At 40.3% G+C, this 22,082-nt stretch overlaps 1 protein-coding gene across 7 annotated transcripts in view; it reads right to left on the bottom strand.

Annotated features, from left to right (window-relative positions):
• Positions 1–22,082, bottom strand: part of RBMS3 (RNA binding motif single stranded interacting protein 3) — a 723,228-nt gene that overhangs the window by 54,153 nt on the left and 646,993 nt on the right. For all 7 annotated transcript variants that reach the window (XM_075493193.1, XM_075493195.1, XM_075493194.1 and 4 more), the window contains 2 exons: positions 15,927–16,023; positions 13,252–13,302 (listed from right to left, as the gene is read on the bottom strand). In XM_075493193.1, the coding sequence (XP_075349308.1) occupies positions 13,252–13,302; positions 15,927–16,023 (148 nt within the window). The remainder of the gene's footprint in view (positions 1–13,251; positions 13,303–15,926; positions 16,024–22,082) is intronic.

Genomic DNA, 22,082 nt, shown 5'->3' with positions numbered 1-22,082 from the left:
CTTATACTGGATATTGGAATTATTAACTTCAAAGAGTTCCGTCACTTGTATTTATCCACAAGAATTTTACCAGCACAAAAGAGTTAACATAGCCTTTTTGTCTGTGAGAAGAAGAATATGGCATAACACCCAGTTACATATTGTCTCAGCTTGGCCAAGAAGATGAAAGGAAAGAGCAAGGCACAGTCTCATACTTCATTTGACACAACAGCACTCATGGCATGCTCCTACTTACTCCTTTACTTGACTGTTGAACAAAGTGATGAAAAGAGGCTCAGAGAGGATTCGAATACCTTGCATATTGGGGAGGCAAGCAGATATCATCACAAACAGATCGTGGCTAATCACCATAGCCCACACTCTCAAAGCCATGACCTGTATCACTGATTTTTATCTGGCAGACAGATTTGAATGGCATGTACAACTCCAGGAAGAATGACGGACACAGCTGAACATCCAGTCCCCATGCGAGGAAGTTCTCTTAGATTATGGTGCTTGAAACGCCTCAAGCTCTATTCCAAAATCTTTACTGGAAGAGATCACGCAGCTTATAGCACAAACACCTCCAATATTTTTTTCCTTAATGGATGGCAGTTACATACATTGATCTATCTATATTATCCCTGTGGAAACACCTGTGGTTACTATCCACTTAAGTACAAAGCCCAGAATCTCAAAGATTCTCAAAGATGTGCACATCACCTATGCAGTCCCACCAAAAGGTTTCTCAGTCTTATAGCCAAAACTGAACTTTGTCACCCAGGGATAAATGGTCTGGCTTTGCTACCTTGGAAAGTGGAGGCAAAACAAAGGAAAGGGCAAAACTAGTATGGAGGTCCTGGGAGCTACTCCAGGAAAGTCGCACCTGCCTTTACCATAAACATTGGCATGGACTGAAGGTAGGTTTGCTGTTGTGAGTCCAAATCTGAGCACTGAGCCCAAACTCTCTCTTGGCAGCAGCAACAGTACCAAGACTACCTTTCAAAGACCATTTCCCCCCATCACTGTGCCCCAAGCAACTGCCTAAAATTTGCTCTATAGTCACCTCCCGTTAAAACCAACATGCACAAGGTGCTGAACACCTGTGAATATTTAGGCTGAAATGTTATGAAATTGGATATCAAGTGAAGGTTGAAGACCTGAACCGGGTGTTACTGTCTGTAGAAAGCAGCATGAAACCAGGGGAATTGCACAGGTCTTTCCCTTCAAATTCTTGTTATTCCTGTGCTGTTCCTGGGGGAAGATGGGGACTGTCACAGCTTTAGCTGTCATGATGAGTGGCTTTGCTTGCTGAACTTGGAGCGGGAGCTAGCGAGGGAGCTAATACAGCTTTGCTACTTCCACAGACACGAATCAGGGAGAAAGTGCGCTGCATCTGCCTGTCTATCAGAAACACTCAAACTGCTCCTGACAAATGTCCACCCCTTCCTCTCCCTGAAGTAAGACCTCTGACAAGCACCAGGAAATGCTCATTGCATCAAACACTTCATCCCCATTTAAAATAAGTACACCTAGAGCAATCCTCTCCTTTCCACAGAAATGACATGGCCTGCCAGCAGGAAGAAATGTCAGTGGTGGAGTGCGTACAGTCATGCTTTTCCTCAAACACTGCTGGTGCTGCTGGCCCACCGGAACCTGGGGTTAGCCAGGAGCAGTTGCGGCAATGTGGATGGACCAGCTTTACAACGGCAGGTCTCTCCCCCTACCTGCCAATGGAAAATATGCCCCTAGCCTCAACCCCATCAGATGTGGGACATCTGTGAATGTGACGCCCACCCTCTTGGCTACAGGCAGGCAACAGACTAGTAATTTCCAAAGCTGCAAGCAGGAGTTTTTTATTGATCGCGCTGAAGAGGAAGGCTATCAAGCTGGGAGCTGACACAGACTCACATCCTGTGTGGATTGGGCAAAGAGGGGGTGCATAATGATTTACAGATTGCCGTACTGGAAAAGTACAAAGGCTGTTTGAAAGCAGGCTGGCTGCTGTGTGAATCATATGTAACCCTCTTGTCTCACCACGGAGATCAGTAGCAGGGTGTCAACCCTGTGACCCTCAGCTTGGAGCTGGAGAAATCATCCTAGCTATCCTGGACCGAGCCCTGGATGAGGACTCTGCACATGTTTTTTCTCTGTGAATTACACAGCTTTATAGGAGGCAGAAGTAGATATCTGATAATGAGGAACCCAATTGCCTTCCTGCTTTGGGACGTGTGTGTGGTTTGCGGCGTGTAGAGAAAAGGTAACTTCCACTCAATTGCTCCCTCTGAAAAGCACAGTGGTGAAGGGCTGTACATGGGATTTGGGATGGATGCTAGAGACAGGGGCTCTCCTGGGCAGCAAGGCCTGCAGCGACATTACAAAACCTCCCAGGTAACTTATTTAAAAGGCATGGAGTGGGAAGGCTGTTCAGCAGACATCCTTTAACTAGGTATGCTCAAGGCTGTAGTCAGTAATAAGAAATTACAAATTGCATTTAAACCACAGTTAGAAGAAGTGAAATTTCAACCCCTAATTTCCACCTTCCTTTTAACAATAGGCCATTGAAAACCTACCCTGCTGGAAGTGCATCTCTCTTTGGCAGGTAGTCCAAAAAATAACCATTCAGTGGTTTCACTAAATAACAACTCGGCACTCCTTCAAAATTCTTCAGACTCTGTTGATCTGTCACTGTGTTACACAACTCATTCTTCATCAATCCACTATGAAACAGTCAAAGAATGTTCAGTGTTTATACTATTATATTTCACTATTTGTTTTTGCAATCATGTAAGAAAGAGGTTGAAACCACGCTCTCAAAAATGTTGAAGATACCACTGTTTCATAACAAGAAGCTTTTTGGCACGCACTGTTGAATGCGTGGACTTACAATGGATTTATTCCTAATTTACACCAGTTTGAGAGGAAAACAAGGCCACAAGGTTACAAACTGAAAACTGTAATTAAGCAATCACTCCACTTCAGTGGGACTGAAATCAGTTTAGGAAAGATACACATGATTTGATCTAGATTTGCCTCTGTACTGCAAAGCTTAGGTCAATATTACATTCTTTATAAAGACATTTGAACTGAAAAGAAAGCATTTTATCTAACAGAGTAAAAAATGAATGGCAAATACTGTTTGACCCGATTACATTCAATAATAAGCTATTACTTATGATATCTTGGATGTTTCTAACTTCCAGGATGTCAAATCACAGTGTACATTTATACATCGATATAAAAAAACCTGTTAGCACTGTCTCTGCAAAAATAACTTAAAAATAATTATGTTATTAAGATGCTTCACCAGTTACAGTCGAGGAGGTGTTAATTACTCAGCCACTTACTCAGACACCTCAATAAGAATATCAGGAATGAACACAGAAGGGGAAAAAAAAAAGATAAAAAAAGCTACATCTAGAGGCCAGAAGTAAGATTCGCTAAAAGTCTATCTGAGACTTTGCAAACGGTATTCAAACACCTAACAAAAGCTTTCTCATATAGATAAATGAAAAACAAGGACAGAACCCAGAGCTGGGCTCCCCAAGCAGTGAGGACGGGGTACACATTAAAGGTACTTCAGAAGTAGTCCCAACAGGATAAGGACGCTGCCTCAGTTTCCCACATGAGCCGTCAGACACCAGAGGCGGCTTTCTGAGAATGAGAGTTTGGGCAGAGGAATGAATACAGTCAAAGGAGATGAAAAACCCAGAGAAGTCACCGAACTCAAGGTACGGATGCAAATGAAATGAGGAACCAGGACTGAATCATCTCTACTGCAGAGCAATGGAAGAGCTGGAACACGTAAGCACAGGTCCAGTGGCCAGGACTAAAGAATATTAATGAAGATAGAATATAGATAAACCAAAGATAGAGCTACCTAACCTCATTTTTAAAAATGAAATGACCTATTTTCTAGACAAAGGACATGCAGCAGATCTAACCTCTCTGAAGGTCAATAAAGTATTTCAGGCAGTGCTACACCAGAAATTACTAAACTTTGGGGATGATAAAGAATTAACTAAAGAGGGAACGACAACAGGTTGTGCTGAAAGACAAGCTATACCGCTTCAGTGGGAGGGTCACTAAAATCTCCATAAGGGTTGTTCTCATCCAATATTTTTATTAATGCCCTTGAATAATAAGATTTGGGGAAATTATGAAGTTGTGAGGCACATTCAGTAAAGTGGCAGATTGAACTACCATACAGGAAGGACTGGATTAAACAGCAAGGCATAAATTCATGAAAACAATTAGGCTAATATGTGGTTTCCTTTATAGCATTACGAGCATTTGCTGGAAACCTGGAAGAAGGAGAAAACCTAGGTATATCAGTGAATTACGGGATGACTGCATTACTAAGGTCATGTGCACAAGGGAAAAAAGATGTTATTTTACAATGCAGCAAAGTACTCCCAGTGAAGAGAAGGAAGTATTAATGCTATTGTACAAAAGATTGGAATACTGTGAGCATCGGCTGTCCCAGAAAAATGAACTGAAAGTGGAACGGATCCAAAGAAGGGTCATTGTCACAGCCAGAGGTACAAAATCCCTAAGTTACTGCAAATGCATAGTGATGTTGACATAGTTAGCCTAGAAAATGAAGATGCAGGTAAGACTTTTGTCTATAAATTAATGTGGTGAACATCCAGAAGGGAGAAGAGTTACTGAAGGTAGGGGAGAACGTTTGACCAAGAACAGATGGATATAAAACGAATAGGAGTACCTTTAGGTTGGAAATTAAAAATGCAGTGCTAAGCCTCAGAGCAAAGGTGTTCTGAAATGAGCCTCCCGATAGGATTATTGAAAGGCAAAAAATCAAAGTATTTAATCAGGTTTTGGAAGGGATTATATAGTATGGTTCCTGGATACAACAGGAATCCTGAGTCTTATAAACTGGTCACTGAGTCCTTAGAGGGCATTATTATAATTTTTATGCAACTCCTGCACTAGATAAATCATGATATAATCATAAGTAAAATATAGATTAGCTAGTTTTCCCTACTTATGTAAATTGGTCCTTGAATACACTTGCATAATATGATGGTAATTTATGGAAGTGCTTTTGTTCTAAGGATTAGGAAGGTGCCAGAGTTTCCTTCATCACCTCATTGCTGCAGGCGTGATTCTCTTCTCATTCTCACTGTTTCACACCTATGCAATTCAATTTTCTTAAGCCAAGTTAACTCTTGATTTATACTGGTAAAAACCAGATCCAATATTTCCCTTGGTAGCTAGGACAGGCTTATTTTAATATTTAACAGGAAAATCCTAAATGTTAATAGTATCATTGTGAGGCTGTGTTTAGAGGCATCAGTCAAGATAGGCCCTTGTTCCACCAGACTTTTTGTGAACGTCTAGTAAAAGCTATTTAGTGGTATGACAGTTTTATAATCTAAATAGATGGGATTAAAAAAAAAGACAAATGAGAAACTGAGGCTGGGAAGAAAGATGTTTTCTCCAAGGTCACACAACAGATCAGTGGCAGAAGAAAAAGCATCTGTCACTAAGTGCTCTAACCCTATGTGCATCCTTTGAAACCAGTGTGAGGAAAGGCAGGCTCAGGTCAAAAAGGAGCTCTGGCAAGGATGAATATAGGTGTACATTACATTTATAGCTGAACAAGTATGCATGATTTCCATTTGGAATTTGCTTCCAATAACAGTTGAATCCTCTGGGACAAAACCCCATATGAATACCATTATTTTAAAAAATAATAATACAATAATTAACTTTGCAGTTTACACCTTGATTCTTACATAACCCCCCTCATACTCAGCTGTATATAAAAGACATCTTGTCAATAGCCTAAAACTTGACTTGATCCTTCACTAGCAGGAATTCACATTTACAACTTTGACACGTTGTGCCAGTCTTTATATAACTCTTATTTTGGAGTCATCATGGTTACAGTGCTGCCCCGGCATTACTCTAGTTGTATAACACAGCTGTTCCTCAATAATGCCTTTCTGGGTTCACAGGGCTGTTCACGTCTCCAAAGCCGCCCAGTGCCTCACCTGTAATGGCAACACTGATTTTCTGCAGTGCAGGGATGGGGTTTGGGAAGCTGAAAGGAGATCCAGGTCCCTTTCTGCTGGAGAACTGTCCTGCAGCAACATCCTCTATCCTTAACTGCACTATGGAAACGAGAACTACATCTCCATCATGGGAAAGGGACCCACCACTTTGTGCAGCAGGCACCCACAGTAGGCCATGCCCAGCCTTGTCACCAACTAGTGTGAAACCTCTGTGCTCCCAGAGCACAGAGCTTATTCAAAGCGTTCTGCTGCCTGTGGCAGATGAAAATTGTTGCCTTCCCTTTCCACCCTCACAGTACTTGCACGTTCGGCAATTGCACTATACGACCATCTGTGTTGCAAGCGGGCTTGTGTCCCGCTGACTACATGCATATCGTCTGATTTGCTTAAGCCAGCATAGCAGAGCTCTCACTGCAGAGGTTGGATAATATTAGCATCAACTGCAAGGCAATGGACATTACCAGGCAAAAAATAAGAGATGGTCCATGATGGGGGATAAATTTGAGAGGGCTGTAATATACATGTATCGCATGCCTTTCTAGTTCACAGCACACATATGCATGCATAACCATAATGCAATACACATGGCAAATATTTGATGGTGAACTAAACTGAGAAATCATCTGACAAATTTATATCACATGCTTACCTAATTCACCACTCTGCTGAGCCCATTACTTTCCGCACACTCATTAATCTAACTCTTGGCCTATAATTAATACCATGTGCTTACGCAGTCCATCGCTCTCTCCTGATCCTATCACATTCTGCCTACTTATTAATCTACCACCTGGACAATAACTAACTTGACCAGTGCTAAACAAATGAGGAATTTTTGCTCAAAATGGCAAACATGATATATGAACCTTACAGTTTGTGTTCACGTTTTTGACTTGGTGTAAATTTAAAACTTGATGTAAATGCAAATCTACATGCAACCAGAGACGTTACATATATTATATGAAATAAATAAAGTATTAGTGATTTGCAGTCTTAGTTGATGTATGTGAAGTTAGAAAAGTTAAAATAGACTGCAGGCTTTGTACAAAATTAGAGATTGATTTTTTTTAAACTGCACTACGTTCTTCCACAGAAGGTACTCTAATGTCTATTGATTAATAACTATCTTTTAAAAAAATAGCCCCCTTTGATAAAACTTACTGCTTTTAACAGCTGTTTTGTTAAGATTTTTCTTGACAATGAAGGTTGATGGCTAGGGTTGCATCTTTTCTGTTAAAAAGAAATCAATATTCCATAACCTCAACCAGAATTTCCTGGCTTCAAAATCTCTGGGGTACCTTCCAAATTTAGTGTCAGCCTTCTTTTCCAAATATCTTTTCCATTTATGTTTATAGATTTGTTTAAAATATATATATGTTTTTTCCACTAATGTAAATGTCTTTAAAAAAATCTTAGACTGAAGGTTTATCCATTTAGTATTCACACTATCTGTAGAATATTTGGAAGAAGAGAAAATTTTACTAGAACTCTTAAGACTTTTTAGGATAAAACAGCAAAGCACAAGTTCCTCAAATGCAAGGGCTGGTCCACTGGAAACGCTTGTGGTTCTCCCATCCATGTTTTCTAAGTGAATCCATATGTGGTGTGTCTTGCTGCCATGACAAAAAAAGTCCAGTTTCACTAGAGGGCTCTAGCAGAGTGTCAAAAGGGGTTGGAAATCTAACTTGGATATATCTTTTTCTGCCATTCATATTAATTCACATTAATTTCTACAACAGCAGAACAAATGACTGCAGCAATACTTTGATATGATTCCAGAAGAGCTGTATAATCAAACGTACAAACCCCTACACTTGAGTACGAGATGTAACTTGGGTGAATCGTTTATACCTATTTCCTTTTAGAGGCATGAGTTGGTTGAGCTTGGCCACTGCTTTTCTGACCTGGGTACCCTCCTCAACACAACAGCACCTGGCACTAAAGAGGGTCGGTAAACGCGTGCTCAGCTGAGTCTGAAATTACCCATTTAGTAGCACCGAGACAACAGCTATATACAGTGGGTGCTGGGTGACAGGCAGGCAGAAATGACCTCATGCGAGCCTGCCTGTCCCAAAGGAACATTGCCAATTACTGTCTTCATTATCACAGTTATAGAATTGGCAGTCCTTGATTTTCTGCCTCGGGAAACACTGGAATTAAAGTTGTTCAGCAGAACTTTGGCATTGGTATTTGGTTAGTTATTTCAACCTCTAAACTCTTTAGCCTTAAAAGTTCAAGTAAGTTCATGTTCAAAGGACCTCTTAAAAATACACAGCTACAAGCTAAAAGACTAGCTGGAGATTCCAATTTCTAAGGATTATTTCCTGTTTACTTTTCATACCAGCTAGCCGAACTCTCACATATCATCTGGAAGGCAGGACTCAACTGTCTGCAGAGCACATACTTTGTCCCCTTACACTCAAACAGGCAAATGCAAGATGGACTCCCGGCTCTATTTGCTAAAAAGGTAGAGCAACAACCAGGAGGTAGAGAAAGCCGTCTCGGGAGAGGGACACTGAACGCAGCACAAGGAACTTCTTTGTTCGAGAGCGTAGGAATCAAAACACTGAAACTACTGTGGTATTTTGGGTATTATCCAAAACAACAGAGTCACTAGTGAGAAAATGAAAACTGATATATTTCAGTTGGACAGTTTGTACTTTTTATGCTACATTCATGCACAACAATCAAAAGGCAAGAATCTGGAGTCCTTACTCAGCCTCGCTTCTCACCAAAGTATGGGCTTTACACTGCTTACGAAATAAGAAACATTTTTGTTGTTGCTTTTAAAGACAGACAGATTTCATTCAGCCATGGGCCAGAGGAAGAAGACAGAAAAAAATAATAAGGGTGTTTGTTAAGACATTGACCTTTTTAAAAGGGCTGTAAGGGCTTGAGAAATGTCCAGAAGTTCTCCCAAACGCACTTTATCGTTATCAACGGTACGTTTTTCCATATGCTGCTCTGCTTGCACCCTTCGTGCTCCCACTGGCACATTCCTTCTGCAGCTATGATGCAGAAACTATTCCAGACTGACAAGAACATCTATCTATGCATACACAGTGATTACTTATGGTCACACAGTTTTACTTGCAAATAAAAGAGGATAAGTGTAACACCAGTGTGCACATACAGTATTAGGGTAGAGCATTTCTGTTGGTTCACTAAAAAAATTGGCCTTTAGAGAGGAAGAGTACATGTATTATTTGTAGTAAAGATTTGAATCAAAAAAGTTTTACACAAATGTCATCGTTAATAAAAATTAAGATTATCTACATGTGAATTGACTTTAAACAACATGTTTTTCAGTTTTCCCTGAACTGTCAGACAGCCTTTGGGGACTACAGGAAAAACACACTAATATGGCAAATGTTATAAACCCCCAGAATAACTCTTATCCCATTTATGTTTTGATTCTGTCATCGCTATTCAACTACCCTTATCCTGAGGCAGTAATGAAATACAAGACTTGTTTCAAGTAGGGATGAGTGAGCACTGTACTTTGAAAGCTATAGTTAACTAAATGGAGCCCAGACTGCCATCAGTGCCTTAAATGTTATGCCAACACGAGTCCAACCCCACACTGCCATAACTCTTCTGGAGCTTGTCTTCCATTACAGCTAGTGATAGGGACCAGGGCATGTGGCAAAGCAACAAAACTGGCAAATTTGAGGCATTCTTACTCGGACGCAGTGCAGTCAAGATGGCCAAAAAGTGGTCAAGGCTCCATTTAAAAAGGGTACATTTTTCAAAAGTGTCTGAGTCACACATAAGCCTCAAGGTAAATTTTTCATCATGTTCACATGATTCAGGATTTCTGCTTTCCAAAACCCTGAAGGTTGTGCAAACACAAAGATGTGGGAGGTTTGCATGAGTGACCCTACTATGCCAGAAGAAGAATATTTTTAATACTATTTATTCTGAAATAGCAATGCTACCTCAACCTATTTGCTATTAATTTTCCATGGCTCTTAGTATCAGGCCAGCAAAAATCACTGATAACAAAAAATAAAAACCCTTTTAAAGTTGTATTTGCTCACTGGCATCAAGCTATGATATCAAGGTTAAAAGTTACAGGGAAAATCATGAGTAAATTGTGATACACCTCTAGAGTCCTTGACTGCCCATATGACTTTCTCCCATTACAAAAAAAGTTTTCTGACATTTTTCTCATAGAATGTCATTTTGGTATCAGCTTTTAAGGAAATCACAAAAGTAAGAAAACAAGCAAGGCTGGGGAAAGGAAAGCAATGTACGCAAATATTTTCCAGTTAATATATATGTTATTGCTGTCTATTAGGGTCAGAGGTTTATCTGGTTGTAGTTAAAAAGCTACGGAAGGAATTGGAGATACAATCTTTCACTATCGTCTTTTTTTTTTTAATCCACCAAGTAAATGGATACAGAACACACACATGCACACATCAGGAAAATGCGGCTGAAATCAATATATAAAGGGAAATAAAGGAGCAGCATCTCCGGCAGGCCAACCTACTGCAGGGGATATCACTGAAGAAAGAGCATGGTATTGAAACGAGTGGGCAGGCAGGTGGCAAAGGAGACGATGTGGGCAGGCAGAGCAGAGGCAGGCAGACACGGGGTGGGAGCACCGGGCGGCACAGCTCTTCCCTGCAGTCGGTAAGCTTGCCAGCCTGGGAGAAAACTGTCTTGTCTGTGTGCAGCACGCTGAATGAAAAACCTCCTTTGTCTCCTCTACAGCATGGTCCTGCCTATTTTTCTGTCATGAGGGACACTACATGGTGTTAAATTATACATAAGTATCAAGTAGGACTTTCTGTCGGAAATGAAAAGCTAATCATCCAGTAACATGATTTAGTGGATACTTATAACCAAAACAAAGAATTAACCACCAGCATTTGAGCAATTCAAACTGTGTTTGCTGTAAGAGTTCCTCTCTACTCACAAAGAATAATAGAGGCTTAACAAAATGTTCTCCTTCCTGGGGCAAGGGGAATGTAATATTTATCTGCACTGGTTTCCAGTGGGACATCACGTACCACAATCAATCATCTCATAAAATATTATGAGGTAAAGTGGTGGCAATTTAGATAATAACATGGCAAACTAAGTTACAAGAAGAAACAAAAAGCTAACCAAATTAGAAAGTTCCCAGTTTCATCAGCTCACAGGGTTACCAAAACTCACTTCTTAAATTCTGCCAACTTTATCATGATCTTTTCTTCATTTTTTTTAAGCTATGGAGGTGCCTAGAATAGAGTCTATAGTTAGGCATGAAACTACAGCAAACTTACAATGGACACAGACTCTTTATTTTCTTTCAAAACAGGCCATTAATTCTGATGCCTCTTGAGTCCTCTGTGTAGTAATTCTCTGACAACTTTTCAGACATTGCTAATAAAGAATTCATCTCTGAATGAAACCTGGGGAATGGTAGTTCTGCCTTTTTGCTTTTATACTTCTTCAGTACTAAATGCCTCATGTCCATTTATTTAAGAACATAATCTTGGGAAACACATGGGAAAAATCTTTCAGTGAAGAGACTGGAATTGCTACAGACAACACATGGAGGTAACCCACAATGGCAATGACACTGGAACTGAAACGTTACAACACTTACCCACTGTCCCTCTGCTTTTCCTCCTACAAGCACACATCCTTTCATTGACACAACTCTCTGGCTGGCAATGAACACAAATTTAACTCAGCATATTGAGGGTGCCACTCACTATAAAAGTTATTTTTCTCTTCACAGCCTTTTACCAAGGGGTAAATACATTCAATTACCACACTCAAATACTCACCGTTTCTAGTAAGGCAGAAAAATGCTTTGCTAAACATTGTCAAATAAAACTCAAACACGCATATACACAAAAACTGGGATTGGTAAAGTGCTTAGGTTCTCCTTTTAGAAAGGGAGTCTTTCTGCAAGGATCAGAGATCCTTTGGCTTCCACAAGTCTGACAACTCATCATATACACACATCTAAGATTTCTTGTGGTCTGCAATTCAATCCAAATATTAGAACACAGGACTGATTTTAACGGTGAGTTTGTTCAATACAGCTTGTCTCCCTACAAGGAACACAGCAGTAGCTTTACTCCATTGAGATGGAAACTTCCACCAGGGTCTGGCCAGAGATGCAGCATCACAGGGGGGAATTGGGCTTCCAGGAGACAGTCTGTCTCACACTACAGTCATTGCCTGGTGAAAAAAAAGCTGAAGAACTTGGCTCCGAAGAGTTGAGGGATGTGGAAGGGGGCTTCAAATTGGGATGAGAGTCCTGTGCTACTAAATGGGTATGTACTGTAATTATATCCATGCTGTTGTATAGCTAACTCCCACCAGAGGTTACTCTATTATCAAGTCAAAATATTTGAACACAAATGTGAATAACAAACAATGCTAAACTATACACCTTCATTTTAATTTTACCCTCCTCATATAAATAATGTATTGATGCTTATGTGGAGTACACATTTGAATTTTTATTAATGACACCGTTAAGGGGATCCATACCTGAGAAACTGATCAAAGGTAGGATACAAAACTAAAGCAATCTGTACATAGCGGGATTCAGTATGTTGTTTCCTTCTGGTATACTGCTAATATTTAGGCAAAGTGCATCAAAACTCTTCAGCGAGGTAAACAAAAAATCACCTGCACTGCTTCTAATGAATGTTGGTAGATGCGTAATGCAGCTTTAAGCAGTAGTTATAAATTGATGAAAGATGACAATTTACTCAGGGAAAAAAAAAAAAAAAGAGTTGACTGGTCAAATCATAAAGCAGATTTGGATTTGGCAGAGACTCTGTAAGACAGCTGTGCTTTACCCTTTTCCAGTACTTGAAATGCATTACTGAGATGTTGAGGATCCTTTAAAGTATATACAACTACAAAGGACTTTTTTGATGGATAAGCATATAAGGGAGGGCTAACATGTGTTGATCCTGGCAATTCAAAGTATGCAGGAATGCAGTTATCTTGCAGTCCCTGAAGCAAAGCTTCAGAAGTAACACTTTACAGCTTGTTATTCTCTTATAATCAATGCAATTAGATAACATATCACCCATTCTTCCCTTTTCACTAAATCACATGGTGCTCCTTAAAGAAGCAGAATCTTTATAGCGGAGGGCTCTTGTCAAAGGGAGCAGCTGGCTGCTCTTACATGACCTAGGACTTTAATGTGGCTGACAAGCAGAGCAGGGCTACAGTGTAAGCACTTTTAGCTGGATATAAGCAAGCATCCACTTACTGTTGGTTGCATAACATATGGCGGATGAGGCATCCATGAAGTACTCTGGACCTGCATATCAAATACTTTTAATTAGCACAGAAAAGTTTAAAACAGAACTCAAAGATTTACTTGAAAATATTCTTTCTATTACAACCACAGAGCTAATTTTGGCAAAAGACTTAAGTCATGTAACTCAATGCAAAATTCATTTATGCTTCATAAAGTTATTGACAAAGGAAAAAGCTTTCAAATTTCATTTGATAATGTTTTCTACCGAAGTCAGAAGTCTGAGTGATTGCACCACTGCTATGACCCACACTGTTTTATCTCATAAAGCAGTCTTCAACATTCCATGTTGTCCTATTTTTTCATTTGTATTGTTTGCTTTCATCCATCAATATAATCATGAACATGTCATCCAACCGACAGTGCAGGAGACATAAAATGTTCAAAGTTTATTTTCAAAAGTATCTGTATGAACTTTCAAAGGTATAACATTTTCAGAGATCCCAGAATGATTTATTCTGTTTTCAGTAAGAACTGCAGATCTAATTCAGAGTTTTTGAAGCTCATTCTAATTGCAAGATTCGATGGCAAAGCTGGCTTAAGATGTCCCTTTCCCCCAGAATCAGCTCTTACTTTGGGCATTGTGGGGTCTGTTCCCACCAGAACTCTACAGGCCTCACTGAAGTCTTTCTTTGTTGTTCTGCCTTATGACTGACATGTAACAGATTCCATGCATATACCAATTTTCCTAACAATTAAATGCATTACAGAGTTCTTGTGCATTTGTGGTGGCATCTCTGAGCCGTAACTCCCTCTTGTGCTAAGCGTGAATGGCCCACATGCTATCATAACTCAGACTCAACCCTAAGAACTGTGTATCCCAGTTTCCTTTTGCATCAGTCTGGGCACCACAACACACAGGAGGTACACAAAAATATAGCTGTGCTACAGCCATCGCTGGCCAACTCACTAGCTATCCCCCAGCTCACAGAGATGGGCATGTGGCATCTCAGACTGAGCATGAGCACGGATGACTAGGAGAAAACTACAAGGTCCCGATTCTCCAGATGACCTGTGAGTTTTGTTCATGAAGCAAGTGGTGAGAATTAATTGTATAATTATGTGCCTCAACACTTGTTGAAGTATATCGAAGTAGACTTTTTGTTGAAAAGCAAGTTCAGCGAAACATCTTTAGAACCAAAACCAGCGCACACACATGCAAACACACCTCTACTACAGAATTTTCTGTCGTGAATCCCCACTAGTTAAAATAGCTGCCAGTTTGTTGCTGTTCATTGCTCCCACTCTTGCATCCTTGGAGTTCCTCCTCTGTGCCAGGGCAAATGCCTTTGGGCTTACACTGCAAACTATCTACAGAGAATGATATGGGTTAAAAAAAAAACCACCAATGGTTTTGGTGCAAACGCATCAAACCATGGAAATGCATCAAACCATGAACCGATGCAATGGTTCAAGTCAGGATGGGAGAAGGGCGTAACTGTGAACTGTGGAGCAGTGATGGCAATAAGCGGCTGGGTGGCCTGAATTCAGTGGCCTGAATAAGAGGGAGGAGGTATGACTCTTAAGCCAGCTTTGCTACTGAGAAAAGTGCATGTGAGCTGCACTCTTACGTCTCTGGCACTGACATTTCTTTGGCATTGCCATTTACTGAAATTTAGTGAATTTATCTCACCAAAACAACTTTTGTTTGGCAAGTGTTACATAGCCATCTAAAATTAAATAATGCAAGAGTCAAAGAAAATTACAAGAATCATTCCTCTTTGAAGATCAAGTTTAAAACACAGTAAGTGCAAACACAACCTCCCAGAATGACCTGTAAGCAGTAGCGTACCATCTCAAACCACCCCCCCACCCCCAACCAACCCTAACATTAAGAACAACCCACCATGCAGCTTTGCAAGTTTGAGTAGCCTATCTCAGGTAGGACTCAGGATTGGAAGAGCACTGATGCTATAGGACAGAAATAACTGAAATGGGAAAATGTATAGCCAATGACCAGCTTCAGAGTGAAGTGATATGTTCCCAGAGAACAGCTAATAATAAAACTATACAACCTGGTTTTGACTTCCATCTCAGAAAGCCAGAGCATGGCAATAATTTCCCAGTGGAGATCTGTGAGGGATATGCTGAAAAGAGAAATTCTGAACGACAAAACATGTGGGAGACTAAAGAAGGATATGAGGACAGCTATCCTCAAGTAACTTGCTTTGTCAGGGATTATTGGATAAAAATGAGCGCTTTTAAAGGATGTTGTTACTGGAGCAAATACAGCTGAGGTCAAAAGGTCAAAATACGATGCAGTCAACATAAATTATAAAAAAAAGGCATTTAAAAAAACTTTTGGCTAATGAAGGGGAGCCAAAATGACATTTCAATAAGAATGATAAGCTTCTGCTGTTGTCAACTGGAAATGAAGCAAAATGCTGTTTATAGGGAAGCTGATTGAAATAAGAAAAAATTACGGTGGCTTTCATTGCTAGTAGAAAGAATGCAGGAAACACTTCAAACCCTATGATACCTGAATACTATTAGAAAGCCTTTTGTTTAAAGTGTGACTCAAGAGCACAAGCACTCACACAATTTTCTGTGGTATACACTCTGCCTTCATCCACATCCAAAACATAATTAACTGGGAAACATAGTAGACAAGCGCAAATCTGACGTACCTGATATGTAGAGACAGGGGAAGCAGCAATGAATGGTGTGATTGATGTCTGTGGAATCATGCGGTTTGTTGGAATACTGTACGGTGAGGAATAAAATCTGCAAACAAAGAACAAAAGCGAGATTTTTTGAACCTTTCGACTGCTAGGCTCTGACTAACTAATTCATTGCCTCCCAGGCAAAGACAAAAAGAGTCTACACAGGTAATTATGTCCATCTATTTCCAAAACCACAATAAAGAAGATGTGATGGCTCCACTGAACAGATCTTGAAAATGGAAAGGAGGAGGAATATTTACACAAAGCATATTTTTTTCACTTCAACTAGCACAAATATAGAACTTCACGATACAAGAAGTAATTATCTGAAATGCAAAGACAGCTGATTTTCCAGAGTGCTAGCTAGTGAAAGGAAATTTCTTATGCGATATTGAAGACAATATTACTGATTTCATTTTTACATGCGGTACTGTTTTCTTTTCAGATCTTAATGCTTCAGTGCTGAGAATAACACATTCCATATGCATGCCTGAATTATTTTATTAAGGGATGGCTACAAAATCTCTGGCTGAAATTTTCATATTCATCTAGGCTGAAGGCAAAAACCGCACCTTCTGGTGAAATGTATCACGAATTATGAGTCTAAATGCCCCAGGCAGCACTGAAAATCTCAGATTTAGGTTTTTTTATTTCCACTGTTGCATGCTATGAACAAAAGTTGCACCATCTCTTGCTTGATGGTAATAAATGTTATATTTCTTCTCCTTCCCTGTGGGTTAATGATTATTGACAAAATTACCACTTGGAAAATATCGTTACTGGTGGATTGTGTAAGTACTTAATATGTGTGTGGTTGTAAAGATTCCTGCATTTGCCCTTTTTTCAGTTTTATAACTGTATGCCAGAAAAATAAAATTGCTTAAGAAAAGAATGTTTGTGGCATTGCAGCTGTCAAAATGCTGATATATTGGACTCCGAGAGAGAGAAACACTCCTGTGCAGTGTTCTCCTGTCCGATTTAAACCCCATGCAGATCTTTGTCATATAGCATGCACCAACCTTAAGAGTAACAGAAGATTTTGCACCTATGCTCTCTCTGTAACAGTGAAGTGGATTACACTCCCTGTCTTTTTATGTTTTTTTTCTGCCCACGCTGAGGCAATCAACAGTAGCTTTCCATGAGGGCCATGCAACAAAAAAATCATTACTGGTGTTTAAACAAGTGCTCTATTTCCTGATCGCCCTGGCATCCCGGATTTAGTACTAATCAGTCTAGTTCAGACTGGATGCATTCATTCTGGATGCAGGCTCAAAAAACCACCGACTTCATCCAACCAATAGCCTCGGAAAAACAGGCTGCTGTCTTTGAAGGCTGGGTGGAAACATTCGAAGTTAGGAGGGGAGAGGGAAACAGAGAAGCAATCATTTGTTCTCTCTATTCCAAATAAGATTTTAAAATGCCAAAAGCAGCAGGTGGCATCTGAGTGATTTTTTGTTTAATAGAAATATATTGATATTTTAGGAACATTTATCTGCCCTTACAATGCTCGCAAAGAGACTATTTTAAAACTGTGCCTTTGCCCAGTTTTATATATATCCTATTATGAGAACTTAGCGGCGTTTGTATCCCACTGCTTGTAACAAACTTTAGGGTCACACAGCATTGGGGGGGAAGGGATTTTTACAGCACTAGCCGCGTTCATCTATGGCATTAGCATGATGCATATGTTATCTAAGTCCTGTTACAGGGGTCTTCTCCCAGAACAAGGTTCACCAGAAATCCCTTTGGCTATGCTGTTGCTAAGTGGATGAACTAAGAAATGCTGCGTGCAGCAAATGAAAACAGTCAATGGCAGACTGATAGTATTCACTCTGTAGGTAAAATGTATAATAGAAATACATATAAACCTCTTGAACTGAAGAACAGTATAAAAACAAAACTCTTTTGAGAAAACAACGTATTTTTGTTCATTCTGTTCTCATTCTGTCCCTCAGCCTGGCACTGATGCTGCACTCGTGCTCATATCGTGTATGAACTGCTCGGACAAAGATGAGTGCAGGGGACAAACAACTTTCCATTTTCAAGTCATGCTGACTCTTTGGAATAAACTCTCCAGTAAATCCCAGCAAATGCTACCAAATTTACAGAAAACGTGTGCTAAGCCAAGAACTTGACAGACAGCTAACCATTTCAGTTTCAGCTTAGAGATGCAGTTATCTGAACAGTACATAAGCTTGTAGAATATACACTCCGGTAATGTGAAAAATACAACCCTTCCAACACCCCTGCCAATACCATTTATCTGTCGCAGTTTGGAATGCTCTCAAATAAGCATCAAATAAAACACACTATCAGGACACTCAGCTATATTGTGAAAATGCACGCACCAGAGCGTCAAAGAAGAGAAAGGAAGAAAATCTGATGCAGCAAATGACAATGTGAGAAAATCCAGTTCATATATTTCAATTTTAATAACAATAAATCAAGTATAATAATCTGAGTCACTGTGACAGGGTGTAGGTCAAACATTTTGCAATCAGGAATCCCTTACACCCAGAGACGAAGGTTTGTCTTCCTGCCACAGTGTCCCTTGTGCCCAAAGGGATCGAAAAAAAAGGATTTGGATATTGCCTGAGGGAATTCAACAGAGCAAGAACTGAACAAGTATATTCTGAAGGCCTCTCTGCCACACGTGAAGTACAGTGGTATGGTGAGGACAGGAATGCCCCTGCTGGGGACAGGCTCAGGCAGAGCCTGACACACACAGGGCTCAACATGCTCTCACCCATGGGACATGGAGGCATCTCCCCAAATTCCCTTTACATACAAATAGGCTAATGCCCTAATATGTAATTGGCATAAGTGACATGCTGGGGACCTAAAAAAAGACAGGAGGAGTAAAAATGCAAGGGTGGCCTACTCTGGTGTAAACCCGATAGCATCCCAACAAGATCTGCAGCTGCTGACCTTGCCATATTCGATCTTAGGCTTTCCCCCTGTTTTTTTTCTTTAGGCTCAGGGGGAGGTGAAATGAGGTGGAAGATGCATGTTGTAAGTCCAAGGGAATACAGGATTCTCAGTCATCAGAATATGTACATCGGAAAGAGGAGTGGAAAGAGACGAATTATACTGGCTTTGACTCATTTTAGATATATTGTTCAATTATGCCCCCAAGTTTCCTGGCATTAACATGTACAGTATCTGGTATGGTACTTTGAGAGCTGTAGGCTTTGTGGTAGTTGACCTGTGGGCTCTAAGGAGAGCTCTCCAAAAGGCTCAGCTGCATTTTCCACAAATGCAATTTGCATTCTTATATTGGCCCATATAGTTTTTTGCAGGCGCAAGTCAGTGTCCCTGCTCCTCGGCTGCAATTGCAATGCTAGAAGCAAAAGCGTAGAAAGGCAGGTGGCAGGGACGAGGCAAAATCGACATTGCCCTTGTATTAAAAATAGATCTTTTCAGCATGCCCAGATTCCATAAGCACAGGGAAAACTCATCACTAGGAGGCCAAAAGATGTTCCTGGATGTTCATGAAGAGGGGTTTATAAAGGGCTCAAAAGAAAATGTTTTTAAGAGATGTTAAAAAACCACGTTCCCAGTACATCATCAGGTACACACAGGCAATGCTTTAAGAAGAGTTTCAGTTGCTTAACAGACAAAGCACATACTTCCCTCCTACATCAACCCTCCCTCCGCATTTGGGGACTGCATTATCTGTAGCGTCTGGTCGCTATTTCCCTGCCAAAAAATAGAAAAAAAAATCCATATGGTTCCCATCCTATGGGGGAATGTGCAAGCTTCCACACAGAATCTGCACAAGAGCAAGACCCTATTTGCACTGCAATAAACACCATTTGCTCATGCCTCATGCCTGCAGGCAGTACTGAAAAAGTTAGATTCATAAATAGTATCCTGGGGCTCACATAATGTAAGAGTATTACCAAACGTTATCAAGGCAGCAATTTTCTGTTGCAGTAAGCCACAGAGTCAGATGTTTGAGATGAAAAAGACCTATCTGAATACTGAGCCCATTGGCCAGCAAATGTGCGGTATAGTCCCCCAGATATCAGATATTAAACTGATACAGTACATTGCAATCTTAGTCAAATGGCCAGGAGGACTCAAGCCTCAGGAACATTTTAAATGAGCATCCTTACAGTGCAAGAACAAGAGCTGTATTTTGTTCTTTGTATGAGTGCATTAAACCACTAAAACAATATTAATACCACAAATTGAAAAATCAATAGCATATTACAACAGGCACACTACTCCCCAAAATAAAACCTGAGTACCTTTGTAAATGCAATTCAGAAAAGGCTGATTATAAAACAAAAAAGGCACAGAGAGATTGGCAGGGGAAAAGAGCTTATCTGCTGAAGTGTGTGGTTACCATGTCTTCAGTAACTCATACTGCAATGCTATGGTACACTACGGGATGGATTCTCCACTCCATTATACCAGTTTTACGCTGATGTAACTCCACTGGATGCTTAAACAGAGTTACATGGGCATAAAAACAATATAATGAAATGGAGAATCAAGCTTTACAATGTAATAGACTCAGAAGAAAATTATCTATTCCTTTGTGGGGAAAAAAATCTTAGCTATTTTTAGTGAAAGCCTCTCTCTCACTCTCTTTTGTTTTATTCCTGCTATAGATTTTCAAGGCAAATATGCAGTTATACAGTAATAAAAGCAATAGTAGTACACCATAAGCAATGAGAACGCACCTTTTCATCTGGACAACATACAAGAGTCCAGATTCTTCCCTGAAGTTTGGTTATGCCCCAACCCCAAACCTAATATAATCCATGCCTCTTAAGGAACTGCAAATTTTAAATACCACCCCATGACACCTGCAGAGACACGTCTCTAGTAGGCTTCCATCCTCCATATAATCCTGTGTGGACTTAGCAACTTACATGCATCAAACTGCATCTATCAACCCTATAAAGGACTCTAATAGATGTCAGCATGTGCAGCCAAATCTTTCTTTTATTGGTAATTCATACCTCACCTGAATCTTCACCCTGGCTTGGGTATCTTTACATTTCCCATCTCCATCCTCAGTTCACTAAGCTCCATGCTGGTAGGCACCCGAAGGACTGAGTGACTCATGCTTGTCACAGCACATCAACAAGTCCTGAGCTGTGTGCAGGGTCAACACCCGCTTAACCTGACTGCACCGAACAGGCCTGCTACAAGGAACGGTCTTTGTTTTACAGACCTTTGGGTAACATTGCTCCATGCAAACCTTAACTGCTTGGTCCACCTTACTGCAAAGTATTACGCAGCATTTTACCCACAGGGTGGTTATGGGCACACCATCAACACAAGGTGGCTGCAAGCAGCGGCTCTGTGCTCACTTCCAGACTGTCCTCACTGTGAGGAAGAGCAATGTGTTTGCCTAACGCCTCTTCCCTGACGATTAAGTTAACCTGTTTTACTTCATAGTGCTTAAGAGCGTTTAACTCTCGTTCACCATGGCCACACACCTGCTATGATACCCATGTGTTGTGTCTGTGAGCAACAAATCGCATTTGCACATTTTACAAGCAAAGCATCGAGGTGCTCCCAGACTTAGCTAAAATAAAACCCATGAGCTAGATTTTTATTGGACTTGCAAGTAGAGGGGTTTATGAAAAATAGTAAAAATTTATAACTACAGGACATGTAGAGACTATTAAGTGAATGCCTGGGGAGCTAAAAAGAAACCCTCAGGTGACAGCATTTTAAAGATGCAACCAAAGGATGGAACAGCAGTTGTGTAACTTTTGGTGGACAAATCAATTTTTCCGCATAGTAAGAGCTTCTCCTCATGATACTGCATACAATCAAGATCTCACCATAAGAGCATTTTGAACGAGATGGTTTTGTCCTGATGAAATTGAAAATATTTTGACACTCTAGAAAGAAGAGATATGTCAAAGCGATAATTAATTGTCACTCTTACAGAGACATGCAGTGCTGTAGTTTATTTCATGCTTTACAAATAAAAGAACATTTAAAAAACTGCAGAGCTGAAATTCTCCATTGGGTACTATTTCTTTTCCCAATGATCAGTGACAGCATGTTCAAACAATTGAGAGACCAAACCACCTGAGCAGCCTGAACACCTGAGCAGCATGGGTACTCTCTGATACAAATAATGTCTGATTC

The sequence above is a fragment of the Mycteria americana genome, chromosome 2, assembly GCF_035582795.1.
Source record: "Mycteria americana isolate JAX WOST 10 ecotype Jacksonville Zoo and Gardens chromosome 2, USCA_MyAme_1.0, whole genome shotgun sequence".
NCBI classification, from domain to species: Eukaryota; Metazoa; Chordata; class Aves; order Ciconiiformes; family Ciconiidae; genus Mycteria; species Mycteria americana.
The sequence above is the reverse complement of the archived record's forward strand: the minus strand, read 5'-3'. Positions and strand labels throughout refer to the sequence as shown.